This window comes from Grus americana, chromosome 5 (assembly GCF_028858705.1).
Source record: "Grus americana isolate bGruAme1 chromosome 5, bGruAme1.mat, whole genome shotgun sequence".
NCBI lineage: Eukaryota > Metazoa > Chordata > Aves > Gruiformes > Gruidae > Grus > Grus americana.
In genome coordinates, this window is record NC_072856.1 from 25,106,161 (window position 1) to 25,118,847 (window position 12,687).

A 12,687-nucleotide genomic window follows, 5' to 3' on the forward strand; every position below is an offset into this window, starting at 1 on the left:
CAGTGGCTCCAAGGAATCTAATCCTTGTGTTTTGGCAACATTTTCATCTATAACAGAGATCCGCAATGCTGTCAGCATTGTATCTTGATTTTTTTTTTTTAAAACCCTTAAAGTAGCGTGTATGTCACCAAGATCTTTGACTGTGCCTCTTCTTACCTATACTGTTTTATTTGTCCCTAGATTTCATCTATATACCTAGAGGAAAAACTATGTTCTAGTTGTTCTGATGACTTTGCTTCCAACCGTAGATTCAAAACAGTTTTTTGTATTTCTGAATGGCAACGTTATAAGCACTTTGTAGGTTGTCACCTATGTCACGTAAAAAGTTGCTGTATAAACTGTTTAAACTACTGGACTGGGGGGGAATGATCATGAAGAGGAAGCAGGGGTGGGGGAGGCATGGCAGGGGACACCTTTTTTCTGGCAATTAAATGTGGTCTTACATTCAGCTTCAGTCAGAAGTTCAAGTGACTTTTTTTCAGGTGCTTCTGCCTCTGTAGTAAAACAAAGAGCTTCAACCTACCAGGCCATCAGTCATCTAGCACGTAAAAAAGCTAAAACCAGAATAAGCTTTTTCAGTATAGCATCCAGGAACAATTTTGTAATCATTGGAAATAAGTCCAGCCCATTTGGGTGGCAGGTAAAAGTGCAGAAAGGAACTAGACAAACTATGCTTGAATGGCGTGCCTTAAGAAGAATGCTTGAAAGCACAGCCTCAGAGAGGAGGAGCCTAGGGATTCTTAGGACCGTGGTGTGAGAGCAGCGCTTTTCTTCAAAAATATTGGCAAGCCCTACCTCATTACAATAATGCCTGCTTCTTTTTTTTTTTTTCCAGGCATTCTCAATCCTGTAGTACCTATCGTATCAAAAATCTGGCAGGAGAACTTTTACTCAAATAGTATTTCCTGGAATATAATGGAAAGTAAACACAAATTAAAATGAATTACAGCTACAGGGAGTGAAGGATGTCCTATATTAGCAAAAGCTTAAAAAAAAAATCCTATTGCTCAGCTTGCACTGAATGGTGTTTAATAATTCAAGACAAGATGAGATTGAAAAATCTTAAGCTACTGATCCAGTTGCCATGTTTTTGAGTAATAAGTGTAAAATTATTTCAGTGGACAAAAGTTACAATATTATAGTCATTATGCTAGTATTATGCTGTTAATTGCTATAAATTACTTTGTGTAAGTGAAAGACTTTTCAGTCAACAAACAAAATGATTTAATGCTTTACTATGTGCCTGTATTAAAGTATGAATTAAGTTGTAATCAGTGAAAAAGGTGTTTATAATTTCTACTTAAAAAAAAAAAGTAAATATATATTTTAGAGACACTAGCCAAAAGCAGTGGACAAAAATACTAAGTTTTATAAAGAATGTAAACTAAACATAAACGTGTACCCCCTAAGCTAGTGTGACACTGGTGTTTTGAGTAACCTAGTTCTGCTCGAGTAAATCCTGAACACTCTTGACAAATAAAATGCGTCTGTCCTGCTAGAACTCTAATAATATTTTTTACGGTTTTGCTGATTTTTAATCATTCTAAAATGTCTTCAAGCATTTCAGTTTAGTTCTTTGCTACTCTGTGCAGTAAACATAATGTTTATGATGGGTTATAAATAAGTATTTAATGCTTTATTTCAGTTTGTGTGTATTTAACAGCTGTTTTTCATCGCAGGAAGATGGGATCCTGAACAAAACCTTATGTCAAAACAGCTTTCGTTTAGCACCAGTGCATCAAGCTGTTAGCTCGCCATCCTAAGAATAGGCAGTCCCTATTTCAGAAGTTTTCTAAATTCTTTCCAGTCAAATTTGGGAGAGTGTGAATTGACAGGGGATTTTCCTAGTTGGCTTCAATTTTAAACAGTGAACGTACTTATGCTGGGATATGTTGCTTTTCTCTTTGCAGCCCCTGACGTTTTTGAGCCTAGGAAACGCGTATCTGGCTCTGAACAACATTAGTGGAGCCCTGCAAGCCTTCAGACATGCACTGGATTTGACGACCAAGTGCTTGGAGTGTGAAAGCAGCCTGAAGATGATCCGCTGTTTGCAGTTTTATCCTTTTCTGTACAACATCACCTCTTCTGTGTGCAGTGGTAAGCAACTGCTGAAAGATGGACCACAAGTGATGAAATAGTGTCTATTTGCCTTGGGTATTGCACCTGAAATTCATGATTACTTTTTTTTTCCAAGGATCCTCCCTTTTGCTTTATAGTGCTTTCTCCCTGTAAGTTCCAAGGTTGAGGCACTGCTTTTAATGGAAAAGTTACAGTCCATTAAGAAGTGCTTGAGCATGACTTCTTAAATATCCAGAGGGCTGCCACTGAGTGCAAATTACTTCCCGAGTGTGTCAGAAATACCTTAACAGCCTCACAGATATCTCTTACTGGTAAATGAGGAATGCTGGATTCAGTATTTGTGGAAGTGCACAGCTACTACTGCTAGGCTACTCAAAAGCCCCTTTGTATATCCCTTCAAATTTTACAGTCAGATATGCATATGTTTTCTGAAAGCTGAAGAATTTGGTGAAGAGCAGTTTAGTTTTAATTCATATCCTTTCAGTGTGTTAAGTACTTTGGAAGTCATTTTCTAGTGTTCAGTCTTTACAGAATAGACTATGTTGTGTCAACATTATTTTGTTTATATGGGTCTGTGGTCACTGCTCTTAACCCGCCAAAAACTGTAAGAAGAATGAACCCAATCTCTCCCCAAAATGTATTTTAAAAAATGGAGATAGAATGCTTTGTTGTCCTTAGTGACTACTTGTATTAAAAAAAAAAAAAAGAGAGAGAAAAAACCCAGTAATAGCTTTTGGAGATGGATTCTTTCATTTCAGTGAATCCCATTGGAATATTTAAAGTATTTTATCTATACTTGCATATAGCTAATATGCTGCTCATGAGCAATCTTGAAGAACCTTTATGAATATATTTTGTAATCCTTTCTCTCAAATTGTTACTAAGGTATCTTTCCATCGAAAATCTCACGAGAGAAGTGGTTTTGATTTTTAGTGTTGCTAGGACTTTTTCTGAATTTTTTTTTTTAATTCCCTCTCCAGTGGAAAGACATGGAGAAACCTCTGATTTAGCGTCTGGAATTATGCTGTCTAAACATAGACTAGAGGCCATTATGTCTCCTGGTACAGTATGGATGATGCCATTGTAGGTGAAATTCCAGCACTAGGCCATTAGAATAATACTATCTTTTATGGCCTTATGCATTTTTGCTTTGATTGACAGCACATCAGTTGTGCAGAGAAATTAATGCTGTTTGGCTAAATGCAGAGTAGTAAGTGGTATTATGGCCCAACTGATGGGTCTTTTACTGACTCCCGTAATGTCAACTCTTACACTAGTGCCTTTCATTGAATCTCTTAACATCAGATTGCTCTTCTCTTAAAAATCCCTGCAGATACATTAAGCAGTAGTGAGACTTGCATATTTCATCACAAGAGACACTTACTGGTTTGGGGGGAAAAAAAAAATGTTTACTTTTTATTAAGATCTTCTTTAAAAATGGTTGTAACTCACAAGGTTAAAGTTGTTCCAGTCAAACCTTAACGATAGCCACTCTATTTTGAAATTAAGCAGAAAGTAATTTAAAAATATATTCACAGAGCCGAGATGGTAAGGAGCAATGACTGTGTTTGAACTCCCAAAGTGATATTTTACATCCTTCTTTTCGTTTGTTTGCTTTTCTTCCTTAAACTTGTTGTAATACTTAAATATACTCCTCTAGTTTGGCTAATTCTTGACTGATGATTGCATTGATTCCTTATCCAGGATCTTCATTTTGAGGTCGACTATTACTACATATGCTGTTTAGGAAGTTTGTGTTTCTTAAATGTGAGGAGAAACCCGTATCAAAAGTGCTTATGAGAAGTGTTATCTTTCATTTTTTGCTAGCTTGGCTACAGGTTAGCAAAGTGACCATGGATATATTCACCTGGTACATTTAAGTTAGTTTTGTTTGTTAAGGAATCTTTGAAGTTGCTAAATCAAGAGAGCACTGAATATGTCTTAGCAAGTTAATTTGCTCATTACATTTCAGTATTCCAGTATTTAAGTATTTTACTCTATATTTATATTTTTGCCTTTTCTGGGACTCTTTCTGTCTTAATAATTCTTTCTTTTTCATTTCTATTTATAATACCCTTTAGGTCATCTTTTGTCTGAGTGCAAGAAACCTGAAAGTATGAACCTGAGAAATAGTGTAAATGTTCTTTGTACATTCTTGTGCAGAGCGTAAAATAAACCTACTGGTTAATTCAACCTTGATGATTTGTGGTTTAAGTCAAAACTCAGAATTCAAAAATGGAAAGGTAGATTTGCCTATCTTATTTTCATAAGGTTTGGGGAAATACTTTTTCCCTACTGTAAACTTCAACTGACTGGAATCTTAACAGGCTGTATGAAAGTGAGGTTAAGTCTCCAAAACCAGAATTATTTCAAGAATGCGTGCCCAGAAATCACACTTCGCACTTACAAGTATCCTGAAATTTTGGGAGTCTTCTGTTCATCCTTCAGTCCAAAGAAAACAATTGAAAAGAGATTGTAAGTTTGAATTTTGACCTAACATATGTAATGCAATAGTATATACAATTACTCAACCACTACATAGAACCTTAAAAATGCAAACTGTATTTAAATGCTAATATTTAACATTACCTGTTGCACTTACAGCATTTGTCAAAATGTTAATATCATGTAGACTTAAAGATTCATAAAGCAACATAATCTGCTCTTGTTTGGCTCCGTGATAGACTGGAAGGCACATTTTGATGACAAGATGGAAACTGAACACTACTTTCACACACCTTTCTGAATGGAACTTTAGGTATAGAGCTAATGCAGCACATTTGTAAATTGATGGATTAAATGTATGCTTGACAATCCCAGTATTACTGGATTGTTACTTCAGAAGATTTTCACAGCCTTTCATATCATGTGTTGCTGCTTGGGGACATCTGATACTGAATTTGGTTTGTCGTCTTGTTATTATGCGCTTGATGGCACATCATAACCGTAACTATTTATGTCCATCTCCTTTGAGATGGATATGTTATGCTGAAAAACTTACCAAGAAATTGGAATGTCAAATGTTGTCTCTGGTTTAATATCTTGTTTTGATAAGCATTTATTCAGTATTTCTGAAATTAACAGCAGTAGGGCTGCCTGTGCTTTGGGTTGTAGGCCCATGTGATAGCTGTGTTTTTGCTTCGCCTGTCAAAAGCCTCTATTCACGAGAACTGAACTAACTAGCGAGACACGAAGTCCCTTGCTCTGCTGCCGTGAGCCATCGGCAGAATCCAGCAAATGGTCAGTGGGAGTTATATGCTAGCATGGGATGGAATATGGGATCAAAACTCTGATTTTTGATTACAGAATGTGCCTGGTGTATATTTCAAGTAGGTGAAATTGGAATTTTCTCAAGCATGTTGGGACATTTGCTGTTAGCACAGGACTTGGGAAGTGTGATACACTAATGCTGACTTGTTGGATGCTTGCTTATATGCTCCTGTCTGTACTGCTGCCTGGTAGTTTTTTTTTTTTTCTAACTTACCTTAGTTCTAGATAGAAGTTTATATTTCAAACCCAACTCACTTCATGCATGTGAGAAGAGGAATTAAAAACCTCAGACCTATTTAACTTCTGCCTCTTATATTGAAGTGTATGTAAATGGGTTTATTCATTGTAAAAGGATTTCTAAATCTGCAAAAGTTTTTGGTGGTGTTTGGTTTGTTTTGGTTTTTTTCTTATAGAGGGGGTGTGTGAAGTGTCCAAAATCTGGTACAACTGTATCATGTATGACATGTATTTTGGGCAACTACAGGAGTTCAGTTAGTTGCAACTAACATGGATTCTATACAGTAACAGTGCTGCAGTGCCACATATGCCTCCATTACTTGGACCAACAGCCCACATACTACCTTACTCCCAAATTAACTGAGAAAATGGTCAGAAGACGTCATTGTTATGGGAGAATCCTGTGGTGGTCCTTTCAGAGGTGATTTGGCAGTGTTAAGGGTGTTGCTACTGAATGATTAACAATGATCACATTACTGTCGTCAGTTCCTGAAGCATGTTAAGTAGCAGAAGCTTTGTTGATTGACAGATACCTAAGCAGCCACATCTGACAAACAAATAACAGGACCAAGAGACTTGCATAACAAGCATAAAAAAGCTTAATGTGATAAACATAGTCAACTCTTAGAGCTGTAGAAATGAGATACTTTGGCTTTATGCTGCTCATTAAGCCAGTAAAGAAAGGCAGCATTATTTTTGTCTGATATTAAAATGGTGCACTGCCAGGATTTGTTTTGCGCACCTTTATGCTTAAAAAATTGCAAGTAGCTTTTATCATGTAGTAAGGTCTGTAGAGGAATATCCAACTAACGCCTAAGGGATTGTTCCTGTGGCTGATTCATTGACTGATGTTAACGTTCAGATGTTGTCAAGCCTTATTAAAAAGGTTACAATATACTAGAAGCATATTTTTAGCGCACTGGTCAGCTGGCTGTTAAAATGTGCCGATTTGTTAATTGCTGTTGCATAGGACTTTTCCTTATGTGTGTAAACAGAATTGCTGCTTGGACAAGCAGAAGTCATTTGTACCCAAAATATTTTTATATGACTGTAAGCATCTACCTCTGACTGACAGTTCCATTTCATTATGAGCTCATGGCCTTCACATTCTTTTAGACAAGATCAAAATTCAAAATCTTAAACTTTATTAATAGACTGATGGATTCAAAACATGAAGCACAACTTGTTTAAAGCTTCAAGTTTCTTTAGTCTCACTGTCTTTCATTATTTGGCAGGATAGTGCTTGTACAAAAAGCTTTGTGCTGCTCTATTGAAAGTAGAGGCAGTGTGAGTACATTACAAATGTACGTGCATGCCATCGAGATATCCGAATGCTTTTATGTAGTGAGTGTGTATGTTTGTGAAAGCAATGCATACTTCCTTACTTTATGACTTAGTTCTGTAATGTATACAGCAATAGCTTAAATGTTCTGCTTTAAGTATGGTTTTAGTGCCCTCTCGTGGTACGAATGCTCTATACCACATGAAATCAAAAGTCTTGTTTTATTTCATCTACTTCCTCTTAAAACATGGGGAAAAGATATTTGATTTTTTAAGTGTATGGATTTTCCTTTGTTCCCCAGCACTTAAGTTCTTACAAAGTTAATAAATTTAGACCTTTAAGCAAATTGACTTGAAGAGTGGAGGTTAACCTGAAAGGAGAATCTCTGCTTGAAACTCTGATAATAAGCTTCTGGACAGATTAAATAACTTGCTTAAGTCAACATCACAGTTTAAGCCTCTGACTCTAACTTAACAGCTGTAATCACTTCGAGTTCCCTATAGTGAAGTCAGATGCACAAACACTAAACAAAAGCATCACATACATTTTCTTTACAATAGTGTGTTGAAATAGAGACGTGGAATACTTTGCATTTTTAAATGCACCTTTCACTTACTCAGTGATCCTGTACAAGCTATGACTGACTTGATAGTCCCAGCAAGGGGCTGCTAAATTTTGTTTCCATTTGCTATAGCATGAGGGCCTTTTAGACATTTTTTATCGTAATAGCATTTTAGTTTCCTCCTTCTCAAGCTGCTGTATCTTGTTCCTCCAAGGAATGTTCATTACTTACAGTGTTAATAGGTGGAGGGAGGGAGTGTTTACTCTTGGGGCAAAGGGTGTTGAGCTTAGCTCAGAATTGAATTTTGGTTTTAGTTAAAGCAAAAAACCAGAATCTGTACGAATTGTATGGGATTCTGAACTGAACACTACTGTATGTTTAAAATTCAACTTTTTCTTTTTGACTTGCGTATCATGTAAAGGCAGAATTCTTGAGTGTTTCTGAGCCTTGTTTAGACTACAGCATTAGTACTTCTATTCATCTGGTTATATTAATGAAAGGGATGGGATCTGTGACCATTCATTTCTCTGTTGCTTTTATTCTCTCTCCATTGCCTTACAGGAAAGTTCATCTGTATAAACAGAATAGTCAGCCCCGGTAGGGTTTTTAAACAAGCAGAATTCTATGAAGCACACGAACAGCTTTTCGGAGCAATAAGAAACACGTTATGGCAAATGTTTGTATTGTCATTTAATAGTAGCATAGAGAAAGTGGGTTCTGTCTGTGAGTAGCAGTTCTAAAATCAATGTTATCGTTTCAAGTGAAATACTTTGTTGCTTATTTCTACTCCCTATACGCATATGCGTGCACCCGTGTGCCTACTGTTTACCCTGCAAGTTCCACCTGGGATCTGAAAATCAAGCTGGATTCTTTCTTCCTCAAGCATCTCTGGCAATGGAGATCATTCAGTGTCAGTCCATCTGACAGATCTGTTAGTGCTGCACAAGTGAAACTAGGTCACCGTATCTGGGCTCTGCAGTGCTAAAATAGTAAGAGGGCGTTAAATCGTGCTTGTGTAGAATGAAAACATCTTACTGAATGCAGTGAGGTGGGAGAATACAGAGCATGAGGACTGCTTTTTGTCCTGTTGGAAGCAGACGTCACTAGGGGTTTGGGGCATCAGGCGATGTCAGACGTGCCTCTGACTGGGAGATCCTGGAGAAATTTTATATGAGAACGTGCTCTGTGGGAATAATATGACTCAATTACTCTTTCAGTTTTGTGCTACTGTCTCTGCACCACTAGCCTAGCAAGGGAAGAAGCAGTTCCTACCATCCACCTTTGCTGCAGTAATCACGGCATTCCTAGAGTTTTTGTGCTGTGATCTGGAAGATAGTTGACCAGATACAGGCTTTTTGATACTTTTTACCATTTGATTTGGTGCCTGCTGCATAAATCCAATCTTTCCCTGAAAAGTCTTTGTCTAGTGTCTCTGGAGCGGCTGAAGTAAGTTGAAAGTGAAGGACCTCGTCCTGATAGTGCCATGCCAAGGGCACTTTGAAACCTGTCTTTCCAAGCTCCATGTATTTTTCTTCTCCAAACTATGCAGAGATGTATAGCTTGAGATTCCTAAATTAAAGAATCAAAGAATGTGGTACTGTGTTAAACATGGCATTTTTAGCTACACCAGTATTCAAAGGCTGTATACCCACTGCTCGTGACATTACTACAAAGCTGCTGCTTGCTGGAAAGCCGTTATGCATAAAGGTTTCTGTAACCAGCAAACAAAGCATCTTGTCTTAAGTATATCTCCATTGCTCAAATGTCATTCTCTTTTGCGTTCGTTAAAAATGCTAATGGGTTAATTTGGTCTGCAGCTTCTTTTTATGCTAACGTAAGGTGATTTCTTCATGTCATATAAAGTCTGTCTTGCTAGCTTACGTACTTAGTCTGTTTATTTACAGCATGACAGTGTACGTAACAACTTCTTTCAACAGTAATCAGTCTCACTTTGCATGGTGCTCTGTTAAGAATGGTATTCCTGCAATATTTAGTGTTCTGCATTCATTCTGTCTTTTCCCAAGATCACAGGCTGGCAGAGGAGGGAGAAGAAAGTTATGGCCTCAGCTGCAGGAGTAACTGAGGAAATGGGGATAGCATGGTGGAAGGGAATTTAGAATTTTAGGAGAGTTCAGTGAGAGTTTACTGATGCAAAACTATTAATACATGAAGGAAAAGTAGTACAGTATTAAACTAAATATAATATGACAGTTCCCATTTTTATCTGCCTTTATAGTGCAAATGATTCTTCATGATACGTTATCTGGATCCTTCAGGTACTTCAGCATAACTGCATGCTTATGTAGTAGGAGTTAGAGTGTAAGGGAAAAGGTTTTCTTTCCAACTAAATTTTTCAAAACCTAATACCTTCAGTTATCAGACAATATGAACATTTCTCTGCCATGTTTTTGGTGCCCTTTTGTGATAGGAATGTAGAGAAAATGAGACGTATTTGCTATTGTCTGTGTCCTCATCTCTTTTTAGGAGGCTACTTTTGCCAGTGGTGGTTTCTTGCACATAGCTGCTAATAAATCTTACTGAACCTGAATACTGTGCGCTGCCTAGAGCTGGACCTTTTTAAAATGGTCCAACAAGTGCATCTGTTCAACAGCCTGTTTAGGAGGAATAGTAATTCCCCATTTACATCTCCAGGAAGATGTAGTTGCACAAACAACTTCATAGTAAAGCTGTACAGGCTGAATTAGTGAGTTGGTTAAAGCATGTATGGGAGAACTGACAATATGTAGTTTAATGTCATTAGCAACTTAGCAAGACCTTGAAGGCTGTATTCACTTGGCTTAAATCTGAGAACTTGTGAAGTGGTGATGTGTAGCCTCAGTCTGTAATGAGTCATGTTGAGATTGTCTCAAAGCAGCATGCAATGCCATGTGCTCAGATTAAAATGAGTGCTGCATGCTGAGCCATGGAGTGCCAGGCACTTAACTACCCCTGATCTGTCTACTTTATTGATTTGTTTTTTCCTTTTAAGGTTGGTTGCCTGGTTCATGTGAGTTTGTATTGTGCTCTGACTGTCCTCAAAGCTTTAAATCTATCATCTGTTCTGGCTACTAGTCACTGAAACTAGGACAATTCGAAGTTTCCCTAGAGGAAGAGATTGATGCTTCTTGAATGCAGCAATTTTGAGGAGAAGGGACATTCTTCCAAAAATTCTTAGTCTTTCTGCAGGCACTGTTCTGTAGGTTTGTACAATTCTTGCAGGGTGAGGAGTGTTTTCCTGCTGAATCCTAAACTAGGGTGGTTGGCAGTATTCTTGTCAAACTTAACCTTCTGCAGCTTTTCCTTACCTGGACTCAGGAGAAGACTAATCCAATTCTTGTTCATCCTCAAAACCAGGATTGGTTTGTTTGGTTGGTTTTTTTCTTATTTACAGCAACAACTCTGCTTTTTCATGGAATTGTGTAAAACATGGCCTGTCAGACAAACTGATAAGCACTTAAAACCTGTCTTAGATTAATAAGGAGCATACCTACCTGACCAGTGAACACATTATTTTGCTGTTTGAGTGTGTCACTGTCTCTGCTTTGATCTCCAGTTAGGAGGAAGATTGCATGGGTATCTATCCCAAAGAAATCGATAAATTGTCATGGATCAAGTCTGACTAGTAATCTGCTCTTGTTGAGCCATATAACCTAGTGAAGTGATACACAGATAAACATAAATACAGTCTATCAAAAATATTTTCTTAAATGTGAAATCAGGTTCCTGTGGAATACTGTTTAAATTCCAATATATGGTACAAACCTTACAGACAGAGTGGTAGTCAAAAGACACACACATAAGGCCATTACTTGGCTTTATAGTGTCAACCCCGTATGTTGAGAGATATGGAAAGCTAACAGTAACTCATAATGGGGTTAGTTAACTGTTGTAGAGTTCAACTACATGATGCCATTTCTCATGAGTGGGTTACTCTTGTACTTAAAGTCCCTTTTAAACTTGAGTTTGTGGTACCATAGGATTTAACACGATCTACAAAATATTTAATGTTTAGCATAAGACGATGTATATGGCTTATGCTGGAGGAAAGATTAGAAAGATAGCAAAACAAATGCAGGCCACTGTTGCCTTTGCTTATGTTTGTTATCCTTAAACTAAGAATTTCCATGGCTTAATTAGAAACAAATTTCAGAAGTGTGTTGTGTGCAGGGAACTAGATATTAGTCAGTCAATATTCACAGCATACATTATAATATGATCTAATACGGGTGAGTGTTTGTTGTTAAGGAATTAATAAGTAACTTTTCTGACAGTGAAAACAAATATCTGGCACATAGGAGAAATCACTGAGGACAAGCCTTTTGTCTTCAGAACTTACCTGTGCTTGTTTCTCTTGCTTTCTTTTCTTCTTTCCCCAAAACAAACACACAAAAAAAAAAATCAAACTATTCTTGAGGCACAGACTGAAATTCAGACTGGAGTGCTACTCTGTACTCCATTCGTACTCTATATGTAGGGCCAGGTACCCCTGAAAGAGACATTTTGTAGTCTCTTTTATCCACTAGCAGGATTGGAGAGTTTAAATTTAGATGTTTAGATGTTTCTATGTTTTGGGCCCTATTCCCAGGCATCATAGAGCGAGTTATTGCTTCTAGATGTGCATCATAAAAAAAAAAAAAAAAATCAAGCTCCTATTTTAGTGGGCGGTGAGGAAGGAGGAGAGTGAAGGCTTTAGGTAGTCAGTGTCTCTTATTTTCCCCTCCTCATTTTTAACTATGGAAGAGGTGTTTGGGGGTTGGGGAGGAGGGTTGACATTTTCTACTCTGTTATAAAGTAGCCTACTGAGTTCTTCAGGATGGTTTGCATGCATGTCCCTTATTAAACTGCAATGTGTTCTAATTTAAATAGGTTTATCTTCCTCTTGAATTTTTTGCATTATTTATTCATCATTTCTTCATATTTCATAAGAATTTCTGTGTCTGTTCATCAGGGACTGGTCTGCTACGCAGTGATGAAGTATTTCTCTCAATATGAACGAGAAATCTGGTTATGTATTGTTGGCATTTGTATATTTTGAAAGGTTTAATCAGAACTGCTGTAATGAGGCAAATAGATAATCTTTATAGCTAAGCCAAATTAGAGGCATCTTTTGGCTACAAATCAGATTTTAAAACTGTTTCCGTACGAGTGAGAGCAGTTGTTTTACAATATAATCCTCTTAATTGAAAACCTGTTGTTGGAATAAATAATAAAAGAAAAAGAACTTTTGTATGCTTCATTTTGTGTGCTTGAGTCTAAA

General features: G+C 37.2%; 1 protein-coding gene across 5 annotated transcripts in view; it reads left to right on the plus strand.

Moving 5' to 3' along the window:
- The window catches only part of TTC17 (tetratricopeptide repeat domain 17), a 60,033-nt gene that overhangs the window by 28,239 nt on the left and 19,107 nt on the right, over positions 1 to 12,687 (plus strand). For 4 of the 5 annotated variants that reach the window (XR_008577498.1, XR_008577499.1, XM_054828887.1 and 1 more), the window contains one exon: positions 1,911 to 2,097. Coding sequence is in view for 3 of the 5 variants with exons in the window: in XM_054828887.1 (XP_054684862.1) it covers positions 1,911 to 2,097 (187 nt within the window). In the remaining 2 variants the exon portion in view is untranslated. Of the gene's footprint in view, positions 1 to 1,910; positions 2,098 to 3,059; positions 3,141 to 12,687 lie in introns of all 5 variants that reach the window. The other variant, XM_054828888.1, reaches the window with a different exon arrangement.